Source organism: Desarmillaria tabescens (genome assembly GCF_030435595.1).
Source record: "Desarmillaria tabescens strain CCBAS 213 chromosome Unknown EV420scaffold_14, whole genome shotgun sequence".
Lineage (NCBI taxonomy): Eukaryota > Fungi > Basidiomycota > Agaricomycetes > Agaricales > Physalacriaceae > Desarmillaria > Desarmillaria tabescens.
Genome location: NW_026848313.1, coordinates 391748 through 410531, shown reverse-complemented (window position 1 = coordinate 410531; position 18784 = coordinate 391748). Strand labels below are relative to the sequence as shown.

General features: G+C 48.2%; 9 protein-coding genes across 9 annotated transcripts; 6 read left to right on the top strand and 3 right to left on the bottom strand.

Annotated features, from left to right (window-relative positions):
* Positions 1–20: 20 nt before the first annotated feature.
* EV420DRAFT_1641819 (uncharacterized protein) lies at positions 21–1182 on the top strand (the record flags this gene model as incomplete). The annotated part of the gene is made up of 8 exons (XM_060477288.1): positions 21–75; positions 126–212; positions 263–323; positions 385–452; positions 506–556; positions 609–683; positions 738–889; positions 940–1182. 8 exons carry the CDS (start codon positions 21–23, stop codon positions 1180–1182), a joined length of 792 nt encoding a protein of 263 aa, XP_060331812.1.
* A 275-nt stretch (positions 1183–1457) lies between these two features.
* On the top strand, positions 1458–6425 carry EV420DRAFT_1536814 (regulator of Vps4 activity in the MVB pathway-domain-containing protein). Its single transcript, XM_060472900.1, has 12 exons — positions 1458–1711; positions 1766–1995; positions 2049–2122; positions 2172–2266; positions 2317–2432; positions 2484–2566; positions 2618–2660; positions 2715–2790; positions 2843–3538; positions 3596–3636; positions 3688–3858; positions 3912–6425. Exons 1-12 carry the CDS (start codon positions 1676–1678, stop codon positions 5983–5985), a joined length of 3735 nt encoding a protein of 1244 aa, XP_060331811.1. The 5' UTR covers positions 1458–1675; the 3' UTR covers positions 5986–6425.
* On the bottom strand, positions 6031–6811 carry EV420DRAFT_276220 (uncharacterized protein). The gene is made up of 4 exons (XM_060481508.1): positions 6613–6811; positions 6478–6562; positions 6210–6424; positions 6031–6156 (listed from the first exon to the last, which is right to left on the bottom strand). Exons 1-4 carry the CDS (start codon positions 6790–6792, stop codon positions 6076–6078), a joined length of 561 nt encoding a protein of 186 aa, XP_060331810.1. The 5' UTR covers positions 6793–6811; the 3' UTR covers positions 6031–6075.
* A 22-nt stretch (positions 6812–6833) lies between these two features.
* Positions 6834–8986, top strand: EV420DRAFT_1307329 (glycoside hydrolase superfamily). The gene is made up of 5 exons (XM_060468510.1): positions 6834–7317; positions 7365–7843; positions 7892–7957; positions 8010–8405; positions 8459–8986. Exons 1-5 carry the CDS (start codon positions 6950–6952, stop codon positions 8908–8910), a joined length of 1761 nt encoding a protein of 586 aa, XP_060331809.1. The 5' UTR covers positions 6834–6949; the 3' UTR covers positions 8911–8986.
* Positions 8987–9107: 121 nt separating this feature from the next.
* Positions 9108–10643, top strand: EV420DRAFT_1332965 (glycosyltransferase family 58 protein). Its single transcript, XM_060468832.1, has 6 exons — positions 9108–9264; positions 9313–9412; positions 9464–9766; positions 9816–10225; positions 10275–10410; positions 10460–10643. The coding sequence occupies exons 1-6, from the start codon at positions 9132–9134 to the stop codon at positions 10578–10580; spliced, it is 1203 nt and encodes a 400-aa protein (XP_060331808.1). The 5' UTR covers positions 9108–9131; the 3' UTR covers positions 10581–10643.
* A 7-nt stretch (positions 10644–10650) lies between these two features.
* Positions 10651–11780, top strand: EV420DRAFT_276049 (uncharacterized protein). Its single transcript, XM_060481507.1, has 6 exons — positions 10651–10856; positions 10908–11013; positions 11070–11253; positions 11312–11417; positions 11469–11551; positions 11610–11780. The coding sequence occupies exons 1-6, from the start codon at positions 10689–10691 to the stop codon at positions 11704–11706; spliced, it is 744 nt and encodes a 247-aa protein (XP_060331807.1). The 5' UTR covers positions 10651–10688; the 3' UTR covers positions 11707–11780.
* Positions 11781–11853: 73 nt separating this feature from the next.
* Positions 11854–13925, bottom strand: EV420DRAFT_1268847 (uncharacterized protein; the record flags this gene model as incomplete). The annotated part of the gene is made up of 3 exons (XM_060467464.1): positions 11854–12389; positions 12438–13191; positions 13545–13925. The coding sequence occupies 3 exons, from the start codon at positions 13923–13925 to the stop codon at positions 11854–11856; spliced, it is 1671 nt and encodes a 556-aa protein (XP_060331806.1).
* A 168-nt stretch (positions 13926–14093) lies between these two features.
* EV420DRAFT_1629044 (P-loop containing nucleoside triphosphate hydrolase protein) lies at positions 14094–15808 on the bottom strand. Its single transcript, XM_060476078.1, has 5 exons — positions 15286–15808; positions 15059–15237; positions 14865–15005; positions 14676–14816; positions 14094–14623 (listed from the first exon to the last, which is right to left on the bottom strand). The coding sequence occupies exons 1-5, from the start codon at positions 15769–15771 to the stop codon at positions 14218–14220; spliced, it is 1353 nt and encodes a 450-aa protein (XP_060331805.1). The 5' UTR covers positions 15772–15808; the 3' UTR covers positions 14094–14217.
* Positions 15809–15859: 51 nt separating this feature from the next.
* EV420DRAFT_1747291 (uncharacterized protein) lies at positions 15860–18326 on the top strand (the record flags this gene model as incomplete). The annotated part of the gene is made up of 9 exons (XM_060480194.1): positions 15860–16119; positions 16160–16387; positions 16436–16625; positions 16674–17045; positions 17068–17229; positions 17279–17472; positions 17590–17879; positions 17940–18040; positions 18219–18326. The coding sequence occupies 9 exons, from the start codon at positions 15860–15862 to the stop codon at positions 18324–18326; spliced, it is 1905 nt and encodes a 634-aa protein (XP_060331804.1).
* Between the last annotated feature and the right edge of the window lie 458 nt (positions 18327–18784).

The following is an 18784-nucleotide window of genomic DNA, read 5'->3' as shown; positions in this document are numbered from 1 at the left end:
GTCCAGTACTCTTGATACCCATGGCGAATATGGATTATTCTCCTGCTTTTCTGAAAATTAGGGCTATCGGGCTTGGTACGCGTTGACATGCTGCTTTTTCACACGTCACTTACCACCTCCAACAGGCCTGATCTCATTCCTTAGCTTGCTGGCCATCATACTTTTCTGCATCCAAATCTTTACGCAATGGGATACAACGATCTCTTCGGAACGTACGAGCACTCTTTGTTGTTTCCTCTAACTTGTCGCTTATGTGTCCTAGGCTATATGATTATTCTAATGCTCCTGACACATACTGTTACTGTAATTATGCTTCCGATCCTGTATGTCCACCTCCTCCAATCTTTAGTCCAGTATGATACTAAATCTAGCTAATGCCGGAAGAATACTGGTATCATTTAGGCCTTGGCTTGATGCCATTCGATTCTTGTTTCTTCTGGTCATTCATATCAGTACGTTGGATGGCTATCTCGTCGCCCCACGACCATTGACAGTCCCACCATAGGCACTGCTACAACATTCACTTACTGGTTTCCTCGTTACGCCTGTCCTGCGAGTGAGTTAATGACGATTTACTGACACTAGGCCGTCTTGACAATCTATATTAGATGCTACGCAGAGGGAACAATGCAGACTGTACAATATATACATCCTTGTTTTAAGTTGGATTGTCACGGCGCACGGTGAGCCAACTATTTACACGCATGGCTTGATTTAATTCCAGACCCTCTTGACAGTGATCATCTATGTCATCGGTCTTAGTGTGTTTGTATATCGCACTCGAGCGTCGGCAGACAAACCTTTGAGGGTCGATTTGATTGACGAGGAAGTGATGGACATTGGTCGTGATTCGACGCCTTCAATGTCGGAATCCCGCCCCCAGTCGTCAGTAACACCCACAGGACCTCGCGTTTCCATCCCAAGTCCTACTTTAACTAGAATGTCGCAACAGGAAGTACACCGTCCCTGGTCCTCGAGTGCCATGTATTCTGGAGGTGCTCGGGTGTCAACCCAAAGTATGGCAGGGACATCACGGGAGGTCTACCGTCCGACGTCTTCGAACATCCATGTTACGGCTCCGAGAAGGTCTTTACCCATTCCGGACCAATCGTCTTCGCAGCCACGAAGGATATCTGGACAGGACATGCGGCGCCCGAAGTCTATCCAATCCACGGCGCCTAGGCAATCTCTCTACATTTCGGGTCCTTCACCCTTAGCGTCCTCCAGACCCCCCAGGATGCCACGACCTAGCACGTATGGTACAAGTTTACCAGGCCCGAGCGGAGTCCGTTCCTCTGCCTCACGTACAAGCTCTCAACAGGTTAGTTCGGTCCGCCTTGTGACCGCGGTGTGAGATAGAACCTTTTGGGTGGGAGCCGTAAATAGTATTATAGACATGTACTTTTATATATAATTCGCTTAGTAGAATGCCATGTAACTTGCAAGCCCCTCTGAAGCCACTCTGAGCGCTAAAGGACTGGTGCGAGAGCTGCGGGGTGTTTATACCCACACGTGACAAAGCTATGCAAAATCCAGGACCTGAGGTGTTTTTATGCCGGTTGGAGGACTTGACCGTCTACGAAATCCGCAAGGCTTTCAAAGTCCAACGGTCGTTCGACTTGACCAACGCCACCCGGAGTGACCGCTGTCTCTTCTCACGTTTTCACGACAAGCCATGTCTAACGACAAATGGGACCCGAATGCTGTCAAGGTCTGTCCTGCCTGATCGTGGTCTCTTGACATCTAATCTAATAAACATGCTCAGTACCAACTGCGGCTCACTGGACAACGACTTGGGCAACTTCAGGAAAGAAATGACTCTAAATCCAGCATTACTCGACGGGACATTGCCACTTTATTACAGCAAGGCAACATTGTTCTCGCCCGGGCAAAGGCACAGAAGCTCATCGAAGAGGATGCGGCGGGTGACGTGCTTGAGATGTTAGCAATGTATTCGAGTCTTTTGTTGGAGCATTTCCAGGAATTAGAACACAAGTGCGTCTGACCAGCTGGAGCTCCAACGTCCTGACCAACGATGTGTATCACAGCAATTCACCCAGTCCAGTCATAGTCGAAGCAGCTTCGACCATCATCTTCTCTGCGCCCTATGTGGATTCCAAAGGCACGTCAGCTGTTCGTTGCAAGAACACTTATAAAGAACCATGATCCAGATGTTCACATTGTCCGGGATTTCCTTGTTCAACGTCTGGGCCATGATTTTGCACGTTCCGCTACGACCAATCGCGATAATTACGTGTCGCCTCGTGTATGTAGGACTCTCTGTCCGTGCTGTGTCCGTGCTGATGACGGTCAAAGGTTTTGAAATCCCTTTCTTCTCCCCCACCAACCTCTGCAAACCTTGATATGTATCTAACGACAATTGCTAAAATGTTTGGCGTCACATGGACGCCAGAACCTCCCAGGCAGGATATGTCCGCGGTCTTCCCTCGTTCTGCACGGTGCCCTTGCTGAAACTACGCTAGATTAAATGAACTGTCTGAGATTTTGGCTTCTGATTCTTCTCCTCTTGTGGATATTCCTCGGTTGAGGAAATTGTGTTCTCGAGGTATGCGTGCGTCAATAGTTGCATTATCCATGCTCACTACCATACTTTAAGGTATACCCGACCAGCCGCCGTGGCTGCGCCCGCGGATATGGAAGTAAGTCTTCCTTATCGAACATCTTCCTATTAGTCTATTCTGACTAGTTTAAAGGCTCTTCTTTGGCATCCTTCCTGTTTTGAAATCGTCATGGAGCAAGGAAATAGGCAACCAACGCAAGAGTTATTATGCAAGTGATTTTAATGATATGTAAACGCGCACTTTCTCATCTTCTCCCACAGGATTTAGTCCGTCGGCTGCTGGAACCATTGAATGTACCCGAGCCTCCTACAACGCCACTTTCTGTCCTGGATACAGCTTTGGAGAATGTTTCCAAACAATTATCTCGCGTTCCCCCAGACCTTTTTGCCTGTCTTGTGGACGAGCCGGAATCTTCTCCGTTATGTCCATTGGACGATCTTTGTCCCGAAGAAACAAGAATATTCTGTGCGAGCAATCTGGATCGCCGATTGGAAGCGATCAAAGCTGTTCAATCTCCCTCAGCCTCAATAGGCATTCCTGAGATTCGTCTTGAATCCGAAACGGAGCCGGCTATAAACGAGGATTCCCCGCAAGGAACCTTTTCAACACGGCGGTCAAATATACCTCCCACCTTGTTCGTATCGAAGTCGTTGAGTGGAGGGAAGGCCCATCCAAAACACATGTCAGCTCTATATCGCCTTCTTTACATACATTCCGCCATTAACCCCGGAAATTTATCCCCCCACATTCCAAACTTACTCGTTCCTCTATATTCTGTCCTCATACAAGAGATCGAACCGGAAGACATCGCTCATGCTGAGGCAGACACATTTTGGCTTTTTGAAGCCGTTGTTGCAGAATTCTCTGAGCTGGAAGACGAAGACGGGAGCACCGTATGGATGAAGAAATTTGGAGAGCGATTAGCATGGGCAGATTCAGATCTCCACTACAGCCTGGTGAGCCATTTACACCTATATTGGTGCTCCAAATTACTCAAGTACAATCACTTATAGGAAAGCAAAGGATTAAGTCCTGCCTTGCCTCATTTCTCGTAGTAAGTGAACTCAGGGCTTTGAAGCAATCTCAGGACTCATCGTATCACCAGTCGATGGCTTGCCCCACTCTTGACTCAGACACTATCCTACAACTCAGTTCTCGTTGCGTGGGATGGTATATTTTCCCGTCAGGCCCGACAACGAGATGCTAGTCCCAGACTCGAGTTCCTCATTGATATGTGCACTGCGATGCTCATTCGCGCACGAGTTGCCTTATTTCGGTAGGTGTAATTATATTCTTTCTTTGGTCTTCGTAACTGATGAAATTGCGAAGATTGGGAAAGAGCGGTCACCGATCTCCAGGTCTGTGGGCACAGGAAGTGGAAACTGTACCGCCGCCTTCTCCGCTACATCCCTGGGAACTGGGTGATGCCTTTGTCGAGGGAATGACACTGCTGCAACATTATCCGGTTGTGTCTGCGGGTGGGATTGACACCATAATGCAAGCCGCTTTCGACCTGTTGCACAGACGGGAAGAGGAGTCAAAAGCCGCGAAGGATGACCAACTCAGTCTAGGCGCTCGTATCAGAGTAACGATGTGGAAGGGCTTTACGAATCAAATACCGTCTCCGGAAAGGTCGCCCGATGCGTCAGACAGCGACGAAGAGCCATTGCATGACGATGGCAATGAGACAGAGAGACCCACCGAAGACCTCAATCCTGGTATTACATCTCGCTTGGCTTCTACGGTATGGAAAGGTATCACAAATCAATCAGCAATGGAGCCACCGCCGTCACCAATCTCTCCTGCGACTGTCCCTCCATCTCCACTGCCGACCTCAGCTTCTCTTTCGCCTGCAACAGCAGAGGAAAAAGCACCTTCGACGTCGTATGTCCCTGCATCTACGCGGTTATGGGGTTATGCCGAAAAATTGAAGGATTCGGATGCTGCTGCTGCGCTTGCAAAGGTCAGCACAAACTGGCGAGCCAAGGCTTTAGCAGGTTCTTGGGGCACTCGAAAGGAAGCACCCAGTGCTGTTGCAGAGCACACATCTCCACGTTCTCAGGAAGGCGGGTCCCCTAAGAACGTTGAAGGACCACGACGTGGTTCTTTGCCTGGCCCGGACCGTTCAGGTGTATATTCACCACCCACCCGACCAGCTTATTTCCGTCCACCGCGTGACAGTACCATCTTTCCGGAAGGACATCAGGCTACACTTTCCGCTCCCAACAGTCCAGCCCGTGAACCCACGCCTGAGGGCACACCCTCTTTGATAGACAGAACGAAGAATCTTCAAGCGTCGCTGTCTTCCTTGACTCGTGGTCAGCCGACGCGAAAAACTGGGCCGCGCCCGTTACTTCTCAATTCCTCTTCTCTAATCACTAGTCGAAATAGCAACCGTCCGCCTTCAGTCCCTTCTCAGCCTGGAGCTGATGAATGGAGTGACGTTCGGAGAACAAAAGGACAGCGCGCGATCCACAGAGAATCCCAGTCCTCGGTTTCTTCTCTCTCAGCGTCAGATGCTCTTCTGAGAGCTACTCGTTCAGACAATGATTCTGACACAGGAGGCTCCAGTAGACGGATTCCTTTGAACCGGAGATCTGTGTCTCCTATGGCTCCAACATTCAGAGTTTCGTCTTCACGGCAGGCTTCAGTTTCATCAGCGACAGCTTCACCAGACCGAAACATACAAGCGCTTTCTTTTAGTTCTCAGGGAGACATCGTACTCAAACCCGGCGATGCCAATGGCTGGGGTCGAATCGATTCAGCCGATTCACCTCCTTTGTCCTCACCTCCGCCCCCCAAAACACCTATCAGTGTTTCACTTCATGACAACGGGCCAAGTGTCACCGACCCTTCTGCCCCCGATGATCCCTTCGACATCATTCCGCTCGAACCTCCGCCCCAACCGAAAAAGCTCGTTCGAAAGAAGACCCCTCCTCCCACTAACTATGCAGACGACACATCCGATTCGTCAATCGCAGGTGCGCCTTCACAAAACTCAAGAGTTCGCTCTCGACGACGACAGCCATCTCGTCCTCCACCTCTCCGTATTCGCGATGCCACCCGCAGCCAAAGCCAGCCAGATCAAGGAGGTTCGTTGAGCGTAGAGTGGCCTGAACAGGAAACTGTCTACACTCCGAAGGCGTCGAGCTTCGAAGGGGATGACATTCCATCAACAAAGGTTCGAAGACCACGAAAGGCCTCTTCAGATGGAAATGGGGACAGCAACGAAGCCGCAAGGACGAGGAAGATCTCTACAGAATCTCGCACTAGAAAGGTGTCAACTGATACTGCCAGGGCGGCGAGACGAACGAGAGATAGTGCTGCCGAAGAAGGGGACGATGAGGGCTACGATGACCTCCTTAGTGCCTATGAAAGTGAAGAGGGTGCTCACCTCGCCTGATTATTGATGTCTGGGACATCGTTTGGACAGCTTTTTTGAGTTCCCTACTTTTTAAAAAGCATTGTTATACCCAGGTATAAATACGTCGGTCTAATTTATGCACGCATTTGATAACACATCATGAACACCTTTGTAAATCTCCAGGAGGACGGGGAATCGTGGCAAAATATTCTAGCAAAAGATCAGCACTGGAGTAAAGCAATTCGTAGATAATTGTGGCTGACCTCGAAAGCGACTGCCAGAGACGTGGCTCCGGACCCGTCTTGAACAATCGCAGCAAGGTAATAGCGTACATTCCAGCCATAAAGACCCTCGTTGATGACCACATCACGAAGAATAGACAGAGGAATGAATCGCCGAGTAACATTTAGAGTCAAAGTCTCGAATCCGAACCGCGTTTCGAGTTGTACACCATGTGGAGGAATGACAATGATGGATTCTAAAAGGCCTGAAATTATCACTTGGAAGCCTCAAAGCCATCAGAAGGTGTACCGGAGACGACTTGTGAGCACTTGTGCCGTAGCAAAAGAATGGTAGGGATAGTAAACACAAAGTAACTCCAGCTCGAATTCAGTGCCTTCAAATATGATTAGTTTTGCATGAAGTAGGCAACCCGTGAGGACGTACGACTCGCCAGAGCATTGACAATAGACCTATTTCCACTGCTTCCCGCCATGGCCACCTATAGCCATCATTCTTGACACGCGCGCATTTTCGTATATTTTCTATCCGATACTCATGAAATCCCTTGGACTTGTATATTGAGAATTCGGGATGAGTATCGGGAAGCGGACGGCGACGTTGCATTGTGAGTGTTCAGTTCAAGGTTCGGACCGAGCAGCCGGCGGCCTGCCAGTGACCAACAGTGTCACCAACTGAACTTGGTTGGTTTCTTTCCATCAAACTTGCAAGCAGGCCTTGTCACTTTTCGCGTTGTTCGCCTTTCGAATATCGCTCTGCTCTGATGGTTACCCGAGCTCATTTCTTCTTCGCTTATCTTCTCTGGTCAATCCTTCAAAGCTCCGTCAGTTCTTCAGATTCTATCTTGTCTTCTCGGGATGTAGCTGTCGACGGAACATATGGCTCCTACTCTTTTGATGCCTCAAATACCTCTTATCAAGATACAGAGCTGGACAACAACAATCAAACTGAATCATCCCAAACTTTCTCGGTACCTACTGGATTCACTTCGAAGCTAGCAGATCCCGGACTTTCCAATACGCCATTTTGTGAAGACCCTCTATGTTCGCAGCCAAAGTTTCCTTCGTTCGATTGTCAAAAGGCGAACATATACCGTTATCGACGACAATTTTCTGTCAATTTGGGCTCATGGTAGCGGTCTCTTTTTCCTTCTTCCAACGCGATATGACAAGTTCCAGGTTCGTTCACGAGCAATGGATGACACCCTCTGTGTTCGAGCAGGCTTCTGGAAAACAGATATCTGAATATGACATTGCGTCTGGCTGCGACTCACTGGCTGATGCTCAGTCACTTCTGGAACAACACTGGGACACATTCATTACCGAGGATGATTTCGAGTATATTGCGAGTCTGGGAATCAACACAGTGCGCTTACCGATAGGATATTGGTCTCTCGGGCCGAATTTTTGTGTGGATACTCCCTTTTCCCAGTTCTCGAAGGTCTATGAGAATGCGTGGTCTCGAATCATACAGGCGTTTGAATGGGCGTTACGGTATGGCATCGGCATCCTGCTTGATCTACATGGAGCTCCAGGAAGCCAAAATGGGCAACCGCATTCTGGTATTTCTGATGGGCAGACGAGGATGTTTTCTGAGCCAGATAATTGGGCAAAGACACAGGATATTTTGGTATTTCTTGCAGAACAACTTTGCAACGGTACGCCCATACCTTTCTACGCTTATTCACGGTTCTGATACGCGCCAGTAACCAATCTCGTTGGCATAGAACTTCTCAACGAACCCGCGGATAGTGACGACCTAGTTCGCTTTTGTGAGTCAAACAGATCCAGCAAAGGTGATAAACATATTTGAGATTCTTCTAGATACAGAGACGATAGATATGATAAGAAACATATCTTCATGTACCGCAATACTTCCCCTCTACATCCACGATGGGTTCGATCTTGGCCGCTACAGTGATTTCGTCTCTCAAAGAAGCGATTTCGTCGTGCAAGACAGTCATCAGTACTTTGTTTATACACCCTCGGACGCCTCCGAACCTGCTTCGTCTCACACGGCTGACATCAAAGCACAAGTACACGACATTCTCTCCAACGCTTCCTACCACGAACATGCAAACCTTTACGTCGGAGAATGGTCCTGTGCGCTAACTCCGGAAAGCCTTGGGAACGAAGACGATCCAAACTCGTCTCGGAGAAACTTCTGCACTGCACAAATGGAAGCTTTTAACGATGCTGTCTCAGGATGGTCATTTTGGTGTGCGTTTTTTTCTATCAAGAGCCCGGCTTGCTTTAGACTCAACAACTTGTAGCTTACAAGAAAGAGAATTGCATGGATGATCGAGGATGGTGTTTTCGAGCTGCCGTCGGGACCTGTCTACCGTCAAATTTCTTTCCTTTTTGCAACGAGCCCTTGACGGATCAACTTGTCCAGTCAGTCGAGGGCATACTATCACATACAACACATGAAATGAACTTCCCCGGACGTGACCTTACGCAAAACCAAACGGAGACTATGGCTCAAGATATCTCGCAATACGACTGTTCCGCACCTGGTAGCGGTCAGGGAGATGATGCAAAAACTGGATTTTGCGACGGTATAGCGACGGCACAGGAATTCGCTATGCATGACTCCAAACTTGGCTACGTTCAGCAATACATCACGGACTTGTTTGGAAGGAGCAAGAGTGATATCTATCGCACATCATTCGTGGGAGGGCTTTTGGCTGGGGAACAGATGGTGTCAGACCAATGTCCACTTTGAAGGAAAGACGCATTTTTTACTGCAAGATATACAGTGAGGGTTTGTCGCGACGGGATATTTTACTGTTGAATTGTCGCACTATACTATAATTTAGATTTCGTTTGAATAGCTATGATTGTATACGACTGAATGGAATGAGCGCGCTTGGTGAAAGACAGATGCAAATCTGTGATTTGAAGTTGTTTGACGCGCTCGGCCAGGTGCCACGTTCCTGATCAGAGATGTCCACCCTCCGCCTGCAAGTTGACCGAATACGTTCACTGCTCTTCGACAAAAGATACTTTTGGATTCTTGCCGCCCTCGTTGTCGCATCAGATGCCTTTCTTACCGGTTTCATCGTTCGCTTTGTTCCCTGTAAGACATCTGTATTCATCGTGGAACGAAATTAACTGGCTGCCTCAGATACAGAGATTGATTGGGAAACATACATGATACAAGTTGAGACGTATATGAAGGGACAACGCGATTATTCCCAAATCTCTGGCCCCACAGGACCTCTTGTGTGAGTTCGGGACATACATCACGAATCATTCCGACCTCACCAAATTACTAGCTATCCAGCTGGACACGTTTATATTCACCAGTTTCTCCATTCCATCAGCGACTCTGGAAAGAACATCAAGCTAGTTCAGTACATCTACTCAGGCCTATACCTGCTTTCCCTTGTGCTGTCATGCGCCATCTACAGGCAGGCGGGGGCGTCAAATTGGGTAGTTCTCCTGCTGCCTCTGAGCAAACGCCTCCATTCTATCTACGTGCTGCGTCTGTTCAATGACTGCTGGTCGGTCGTAGCCATGCAAGCAGCGGTACTGGCATTTCAGTTGGGCAATGATTATATGGGAACCCTGTTCTTCAGGTATGCCGTCTTCGTTTCGTTGCTCATTCTCATCATTATTTCTGTCTAGTGCTGCACTCTCCGTCAAGATGTCGATAATACTCTATCTTCCGGGACTTCTTGTCATATTGTTCAAGAAAAGAGGATTTCTCTACACCATGCGAAGGCTTTCCTTCATTTTCGGCACCCAGTTCCTCGTTGCATTTCCTTTCAGAGCCAACTTGAGAGAGTATGCTCAAGGGGCGTTTGATCTGTCACGCGTGTTTCTCTACAAGTGGACGGTAAACTGGCGAATGGTCTCTGAAGAAATATTTTTGAGCCCTCAGTGGAGAAGAGCACTGCTATTAGGACACGTTTGTACGCTCATTGCCTTTGGATGGAACCGGTGGTGTAAACAGGACGGTGGAGTGCCTAAAGTCCTTTTACGAGGTTTTCGACGTCCTACGCTTCCGGCAAGTCTGATCCCAGTGACAGCAGAATGTAAGTTCAAAGGTTGCCTCTGTTCTATCTAAGCTAAAATTGGACCTAGCTATCGCTGTTATCCTGTTCACCTCCAATCTCATTGGTATCCTTTTCGCAAGATCCCTTCACTACCAGTTCTATTGTTGGTATGCGCAACAGCTCCCATTTTTAGCTTGGAAGACACGGTATCCTCTGGTGGTCAAGTACTTTTTTTCTCAAATCAGTTGGTGCACAAGCTGATCATGCGTACAGGATTGCCCTTCTAGTAGGCGTAGAGTATGCATGGAATGTTTTCCCTTCAACTAACACATCGTCTACCATCTTACTTATATCCAACGCTCTCCTTCTTATCGGCCTATATGTATCTGAGTAATGCTTAGAATTTTCAGAAAAGATGTCCGTGAACAAAAACAGTATGATGACATCACCATCGTTCTTCCAGACGAAGTTTGTAACAGCCATCACAGTCGGTACACGCAACATGGCTAGAAAATCTAAGACTCAAGAGAAATCTACTAAGCAGACGCAGCAACTAGCTAGCACGCAGCCGTCGTCTTCCAAAGGGATATCATTAGACCTACCAAACATCTCCCCCAAGCGTCATCTTGAATGCCGAGTGCTCCTAGAAAATCAGATTCTTCTCATTGACGTACGCAACTGTCTTTTGCCATAGCTCAAACTGTACTCACAATGTCTGTAGAACTTTCTTTCAGCTGCAGAATGTAAGGCAGTAGCACAATTCATAGATAACCTGCCTTTGGAGCTTACGCCTCCGAAACGGCGTGGAGAGGCGGTAAGGGTAAATTGTAAGTACATACTCTATTTTCCTCGTGCGCTCATAATATTGACTGTGTCCTTTAAGACCGTTTCAGTGTTACCTCTCCTGATTTTGCTCAACGCCTACACGAGCTGCTTGTTCCTCATCTCCCACTGTTTCCGCCCCCAGCACCAGACAAGAGATCTGGTACTGCTCTCCCTGCTCGAGAACCACACTCCTTCAACTCCAATATACGTTTCTATAAGTATACCCCCTCTCAGCACTTTGGGTCCGCGTCGCATTCCGTCGGTTCAGCTTGATGAAACACTCATCATCATAGTATTCAGGCCTCATTATGACGATTCCGTGCGAGATGCTATAACAGGTGCCAAATCCGAATGGACCCTCTTGATCTATCTATCTGGGATCGAGGATGGCGTACAGGGTGGCGAGGCATGTCTTTGACTCATAACTTGATTTGCCAACACTGACCCTCACTACTAGACAATATTTTACAAGAACGAGAAATGCAGGCCCAATGAAACTGCGGTTGCTCCTCTCAATCGAGGTACAGCTCTCTTGCATCGGTGCGTCGTCATCCGAGCTCTGCGCTCGACATTGCCTCATCGTGATGGTCCCTTGCAGGCACGGTCAAGACTGTCTACTGCATGAAGGTTCAGAAGTGGTCAAGGGAACGAAATACGTTTTGCGATCAGATTTAATGTTCAAGCCTCAAGCTTAGGAGCTTCAGGATAATAAAAATGTTGCCTTGAAAAGAAAATGCTTCTCATAACCGCATAGTTGATAACAATAATATAACCAGTAAGAATATACAATCTTCTTAGCGTCACTCGACCACACTCATACACCGCATGTATTAACAATAACATTAGTCTTCGTCTTCGTCTGCCTCATCATCAGCGCCGATAGATGCTCCTCTGGACAACCCTGTGCTGATCGCCTCAATCTCATCCAGGTCCCGCTCCAAATCCACCGGCTCGCACCCTTCCTCCATAATGCCCACACCGCCCGTAGAGTTCGTAAGAACATCCCTCAGCCTTCCGATTTCGCTCCTCAGGCGCCTAATCTCTTCATCCCTCCTCTCAACCCGTCCTTTTAGCTGCCTAATATAATCGTTACCACAGATTAGCAATTGCAGCTTGCTCACGCCCTTATTTGGACCTTCTCCACCAGCTTTAGGAGGTCCTCGCGGTGGTAAGGCGCCTGGAAGCAAAGGCTCGTCTAGCGGGTATTTTTCGTCGGACGGAAGGGGTATCGGCGGCAGCAAACCACGCAGGTCATCGAAGGTGGTCTTCAAGGAATCTCGACGCTTCTGCTCAGCGGCTTTGTGTGACGTTTTACGGACCTGGACGACGGGAGCGGCACCTTTCGCAGAAGATGAAGCAGGTCCTGTGGTAGAACCAGCTGGTGAAGATGTGAGAAGAGTGAGATCGAGCAACAGATGGATCTTACCAGGAAGAATGGGCTTCAGAGCAGGAGATGAGCCCACCGATCCTCGTTTCATAGATTTATTCCTCTGGGAAATTGCTGCGGGGGTTGATGATTTTGAAGGAGCTTTACCCTTCAAGTCGACAGAACCATCTTTTGGTATAAGGGTATTGTTGCTGGAACCAACACCAAGCCTGCCAAGGTTCATGATACTCGCAGGAGTAACGGGTGTAATGGTCGGGGGAGGGTTTTCCGCAGACATATCAGGTATTGACGTTTGGTTCATCGAGGGGGCCGCTGGAGGTGGCATTGACAAATCTACAGGAGAAGGAGAATCCCCGACGACTTCGTTGCTGATGATGCTACCATTTCTTGACCGTGTGGATCGAAGAAGGGGCGTGGAATTGGTGGATCGTGAGCCTCGAGGATTCGTCGTTCTCTTGGTCATAATAGTGGAACTCGCATTACTGAAAGGCCGGACGGCGGGGGATTGCTTCTTTCGCGACGGTTTCGAAGAGGACTCGTCACCGCTAGAGGAAGCCGTGCGTTTGTTGGAAGAAGATTGACGGTGAGAGAAACTAGAATGATGCTGCTCAGCACCGAGCCAAGGGCTGGTCAAAGGAGATATGTCGACGTCTATGTCACCGTGTGGGGGATGAGATGGGCTGGATCGAAACGCAATGTGGGCAGGGGCAGAAGTCGATCCGCGTGGGGCGTTGAATTGGGAGGAGATAGAGTGGCTGGGTATGGGAGTCATGACTGAATCGCCATAATTATCCTGGGAGGAAGGTTCTAAATAGTTTAGAATCATAGGCGATACATATTCTATGGGCTGTTGTTGAGCGCGAAGTTCTGCGGAAGAACCTGCAAATGATTTCAGAGGAGCAGTTGCGATATTGAAACCTGAATCGAACCTGGAGTCGGTAATCCATGATTATAGCGGTTGGCCTGCTGCTGTTCACGTATTGGTTCTTGAACAGGGGTGTCTGCGTGTATACCCGTCGTCTGACCACTGATAAGCGCAATCTATCCAGAAGAAAACATCAGAATCAGCGAATTTTAAGCTCAAATGGCTTGTTGGAATGAAAAATGCGTGGCGAGTCTCCAATAAGAAAAGATCCCCTTCATCACCGCCCGAATCGAGAGACTCACCTGTTGTTGAAAGATCTGATTTTGTAGTTGCTGTAGTTGTTGAAGCTGAGCTAGCTTGAACTGCTGCTCCATGAGTAGCTGTGGATTTGTCGTGGCGGTGTTGGTGCTGAACTGGGGATGAGAGGGGGACGTCGGGGATATACTGCTAGGACTGTTGATCCCCTGTAGCGACATCAGGTTTCCGAGCATTTCCATGTCCATTTGAGAGGGCATAGTTGCACTCGTCATCATCGATTGAGGTTGTTGGGCATTCACTGAAGGCGACATGATGCCGAGGTCGCCTCCATTCTGCAACGATTCGAGGTCAAAGAAAGGCGAGAGGTAGTCCTTCTGCTGCTGGTCGTCAATGTGGGCATCCATCGTCGTGTCGTCGTGGTGGTTGCACTCGTGGGCGTTATGCTCACCGAAAGAGCAAGAAGAGAGTGGAAATTGCTCAATCCTACATTCGGAACTTCGGATGGACCCCGAAAACCCCTAAAATAGATCGGCACTGATTTCCGAAGAGGTCCAGCCTAAGAAAAATTTATAGCCAGTGCATTCTGATGTAATTCGGTATTGAATTATGGTACAACGACACATACATACCGACAGGGATAGAGCACATGAAAGGTCCAATACGGGTAAATAATCTAATGGACCAGTGTGAGAGAAATCACTTCCCCTTACTTTTCTTATGCCGCTGAGGCATCCCAGCCTCCACAACATCATCATCCCTATCTCCATCGTCACGAGAGTACCCTTCCCCACCCCGTCGCCGTTTGCGACCACCATCCTTCGAACTTTGTTCCTTGAGTTCGCTGACCGCAACTCTCCCAGCTTCATTGACCCGTTCCTTGAGCAGCGCCATTTCTTCAGTATCCGTGGGCCAAAGATCCATCTTAGTCCCGATCACCTGCTCAATACGCTGCAGCAGTTCTACATCGTATTGTGTCACCAGTGTAATCGCTTTCCCAGCGCGACCAGCCCGGGCGGTACGTCCAACACGATGAATGTAATCTTTCGAGTGCGTAGGAATGTCAAAATTGATAACGATGTCGACGGATGGGATATCCAGCCCTCTAAAATCACGTTATGATTATAGTTTATGCATGCAAAGGCTTGGGGACATACCGACTAGCAACGTCGGTGGCTACGAGGATGCTGCGTCCGCCACTTTTAAATTTTCCTAGAGCTCCAAGCCGTTGGCTTTGGGTAAGCTTTCCATGTAATGGAACCGCAGGGAACCCAAGTGTCCGAAGGATGATAGAAACCCTACGTGAATGTTAGCCCAGCGTCTAGGGAAGATGCCGCGTAACCCACCTAGCCGCGTCATGCACTGTCCGTGTAAATATAATCATTGAATTTTGGGACTGTGAGTTCGCTAGGGAAATAAGATATGTATCTTTATCTTTTAATGGCATCAGACAGTAGTATTGCAGCAGCGTTGAGACGGTTTGATATCTGATCCGGAAGTTATTGATTGAAAAAATGGATTCATAAAAATGAAAACGAACTTTGACGATGCTTCAACCCGTACGGGATTCTGCAAACTTGCTCTTTGCAGTTTCTCGACTTTAGTTGTCATTGTAGCGGAAAAGAGATATGTCGTCCTCTCTTTCGGTATTACCCTCAATATTTTGTCGATTGCAGGACCGAAATCCATATCCAAAAGACGATCCGCCTCGTCCAAAACCTGCATTTGTTTAGCCTAGCATAGAAGGAAATATATGAGAGTACTTGCCAGGTATTTAAGGCCTCTCAGGTTAAAGCCTTTCGTGTTCTCCAGATGATAAAGCAAGCGTCCGGGGGTAGCAACAATGATGTGAGGTCGTTTTGCTAGAGCCACGGACTGTGATATCGTATCAACTCCACCAATCAAAACCGCGCAACGAGCACCCATAGCTGAACCCAGAGCTTCAAATTGTTCGGATATCTGGAAGGCGAGTTCACGTGTGGGTGCTATTACACAGGCGAAAAGGCCTTTAGGGTCGTCCCAGAGTTTTTGCAGGATGGGCAGAGCAAAAGCCGCCGTCTTCCCGGAGCCAGTAGCAGCTACACCAATGATATCCCGTCCCTCGAGAGCTGGTGGTAGAGCTTGAATCTGAATGGCGGTTGGCGTTGTATATTTCATCTGCTCCACTGCTTGCAGCAGAGGGTCGATGAGACCAAGAGATTTGAAGGAGGCATTGGGCGATACTGAAGTTTCAGCTTCCTCTGGAGATGGCATGTCCAACGTCGTCTTAACGAGAAAAGCAAAGCTGCCGGCCGGACCGTGTTTTCCCAGGAGCTTGCCCTTTTTGGCGGAGACGATCATCATGACCTCTGGCCAGCCAGTGCTGGTATCGTATTCTGGCTCGCCATTCTTTCTTGCTTCTCCGAGCTGGACTAAGATACAGCATGCCTTCAACACCCAGCTTCCTCTGCGAAATATCCATTGGAAGTCTTCCTCAAGGACGTCACTCCGAACTATACAAGAACTCAACGTAACTCTTGTAAATCTCGATTCGATTCGCGACGAACACACCTCCTGTCAGCTTGCTCGAAAAGCCGCTCCTGAATATATACGTCGTAAACTGTGAGGTGATAACTTGACATCAACCTGACGCACTGGCTAGTGTTGCTCACTTGTTACTGCAGGACGCCGATCTTGAATCATACAGAAATACTGTAAAGAAGCAGGTCAAGGATTGGCACGCCTCCGTCACCTCACGGAGGAACCAAGAGTGGCTGATCCTCCAAATTGTCAAACCCGACGCGAAGGTGCCAACAGGATCTTTCCTGAAATTGAAGGGCTCCGTTCTAGACAAGCTGAGAGCTGATTTTAACGCAGACAAACGGGATAGGTGCGTACTTGCTATTCACGACTGCGCACATCACTCACAGCACACTAGATGTGTCCAAGTATCTTGGTCAAGCACACAAGATAGCCCTATCGCATGGGGAGAGTTTCTCAATAAACTCAAAGATGGCATCTTCTCTGCATTTGACACCGCCGTGTTACAGAAAGAAGATGATATCAAACGATCCGAGGGTCAACGCCTGATGCCCGGGTGGAATTTCTGTACATTCTTCATACTCAAGGTGCGCCTACATGTTGTCATACCCTAAACGCACCTCACGAGTCCATAGGAAAGTCTCGCCAGTTCCTTTGAAGGGATGAATCTGGTCTCCGAGGCACTATTGCAGTACGACGAGCTCGAAGCCTCGTTCTACCAGGTTCTGAGAGAGAAGAATCTATCATGGTTCGGAACCCTGATCACGCCAGGACTCAAAGATGATTCGAGTCCTCTCTTGTCTATTTCCAAGAAACCATATCGCGATCTCATCCTTGCTAACACGATATCTGTCTTTGACTTTCGAACCTACCTCCTTACTCGTCAATGTGAATTACTAGCCAAGTACGGGCATCTTCCTGAAGTCTATCGAAAAGTGGGAGCGTTTCTTGGCGCGTTTGGCCGACGATTGAAAGAGATTGAAGTGACTGGGTTCAACCTGTTGTTGGTACACAACTGACACTTTCTAGGAAACTCTCCCGCTACATTTTGTGGAGTCTTGGATTTATTCGTCGGCCTTGAGCGTTGTGGAGAAGTGTGATGCTTGGCAGTCCGGCTTAAAAGTCGACACAAAGGAGCTTGCCCCGTTTTATGCTGGTAAAGGCAAGCTCCTTGAACTTGCACGAAGTCAAGTGCGTCAACTCTGTCCTTTTTTTACACTGTTTTTAACATACTTGTCAGTTGGACACACTTGGCATGAAGACCCAGCACCTACCTTGTCGTCCACCTTTTTGTGGGGTGTCTGATGCATCAGTAGAGTTAACCGAGACATCGTCACTGCTGAAGATCAGCAATGAACATTTATTGAGGGCCCTAGAAGACAAGGAAGCCTTTTACGACCTCTACATCAATATCACGAATCGCGCCATCGACATGTACGCCAAAGCAGGTCGATGAAAGTTTGCACTCAAATTACACGGAAGTCTCGCTGCTCTTGACGTGTAAGTAAGCACGTTCTCATCGAAAGAACATGACACTCAAATTTGGTGTAGCCATCGCGGACGACTATCTACAGCATTAACAACGTACACCTCCCTACCCGCGCATTACGCGCCACATAAATGGACGTCACTGCAATCTCTGATGCTCTCGCGTGCTTTAGATATCCACGAATCTCTGGAGAAGCCCAAAGACAGAGAATGGATACATATCCTTCTTTCCTTCCTTTCTATATACGTCGAAAATGGTGCCGAGCTGCTGCTGCTGTGTGAGCAGGACGCGCTTGTGTACGTTCGTCGACTTGTCGAGGAGTTGAAGAGTGCCGCGCCTGAGCTTGATCAAGGTATTTATGTATTTTCCCTTGTCCTTCACGTACTGAGTATTTTAGATCTCGTGCATACAGACTTTGCAGCGATTACTGTTCATATACCTTCAGATGCGCGGCCGGCCTCGGATAGAGACGGGTACGTTTTGGATGCGGTACTGCAAAGCCATCTACCTTGCGTGAGTTGTGGCCTCTATGTGTTGTGCACATCTCTCCTAAGTAATTGGTGAGCTGCTATCAATTTGAAGGTGAGGGAAAGTGTTTTTTACATAGAAATATATTGTATTTATGTGATATTATACCTATGTACCCTCCAGAAGCACAAAAAAAATTCCATAGAGAATTTTTTTTAAGCAGCCTCGAAGGCAACCAACCAACCAACCCGGTGTTCTGGAACAACAGTCTGGAACCCCCTTGGAACTCAACACACGAAGCTACGAGAAATTTATACCATTGAAGGACTGAAAATCCCTTTACCTACCTACTGTAGCTACTGGGGCTGGCCACGAGCAAGTGCCACCGCATCTCTGTACATAGATTACGGGTTGCGGTTTCAAAATATAGAGTCAGAAAAAATTTTGTTTTATTAATCACATGATTGCACTTATGCACCTGATCTTGATGACATCATGTTGATGGACGGGGTATATAGGGGTCTTGACTTCACGTCACTTAGCCTCCTATTCCTACCTCAATGCCTGAAAAGCGCACCCATTCACCGGATTTCGATGAACAGACGAGTTCAAAACATTTTAGACTCGAAGAAATTTTGGCCCCAACCGTTTTCCAGGTATTCACATCGACGTGCGCTGCTTTCCAAGTGCAAATTGATCCCGACAACCACACAAAATCCTACCATACCCGCGGACCCAATCCATACGATAAACACCTACCTCGACCTCTACATCTTTTGAAACTCACTA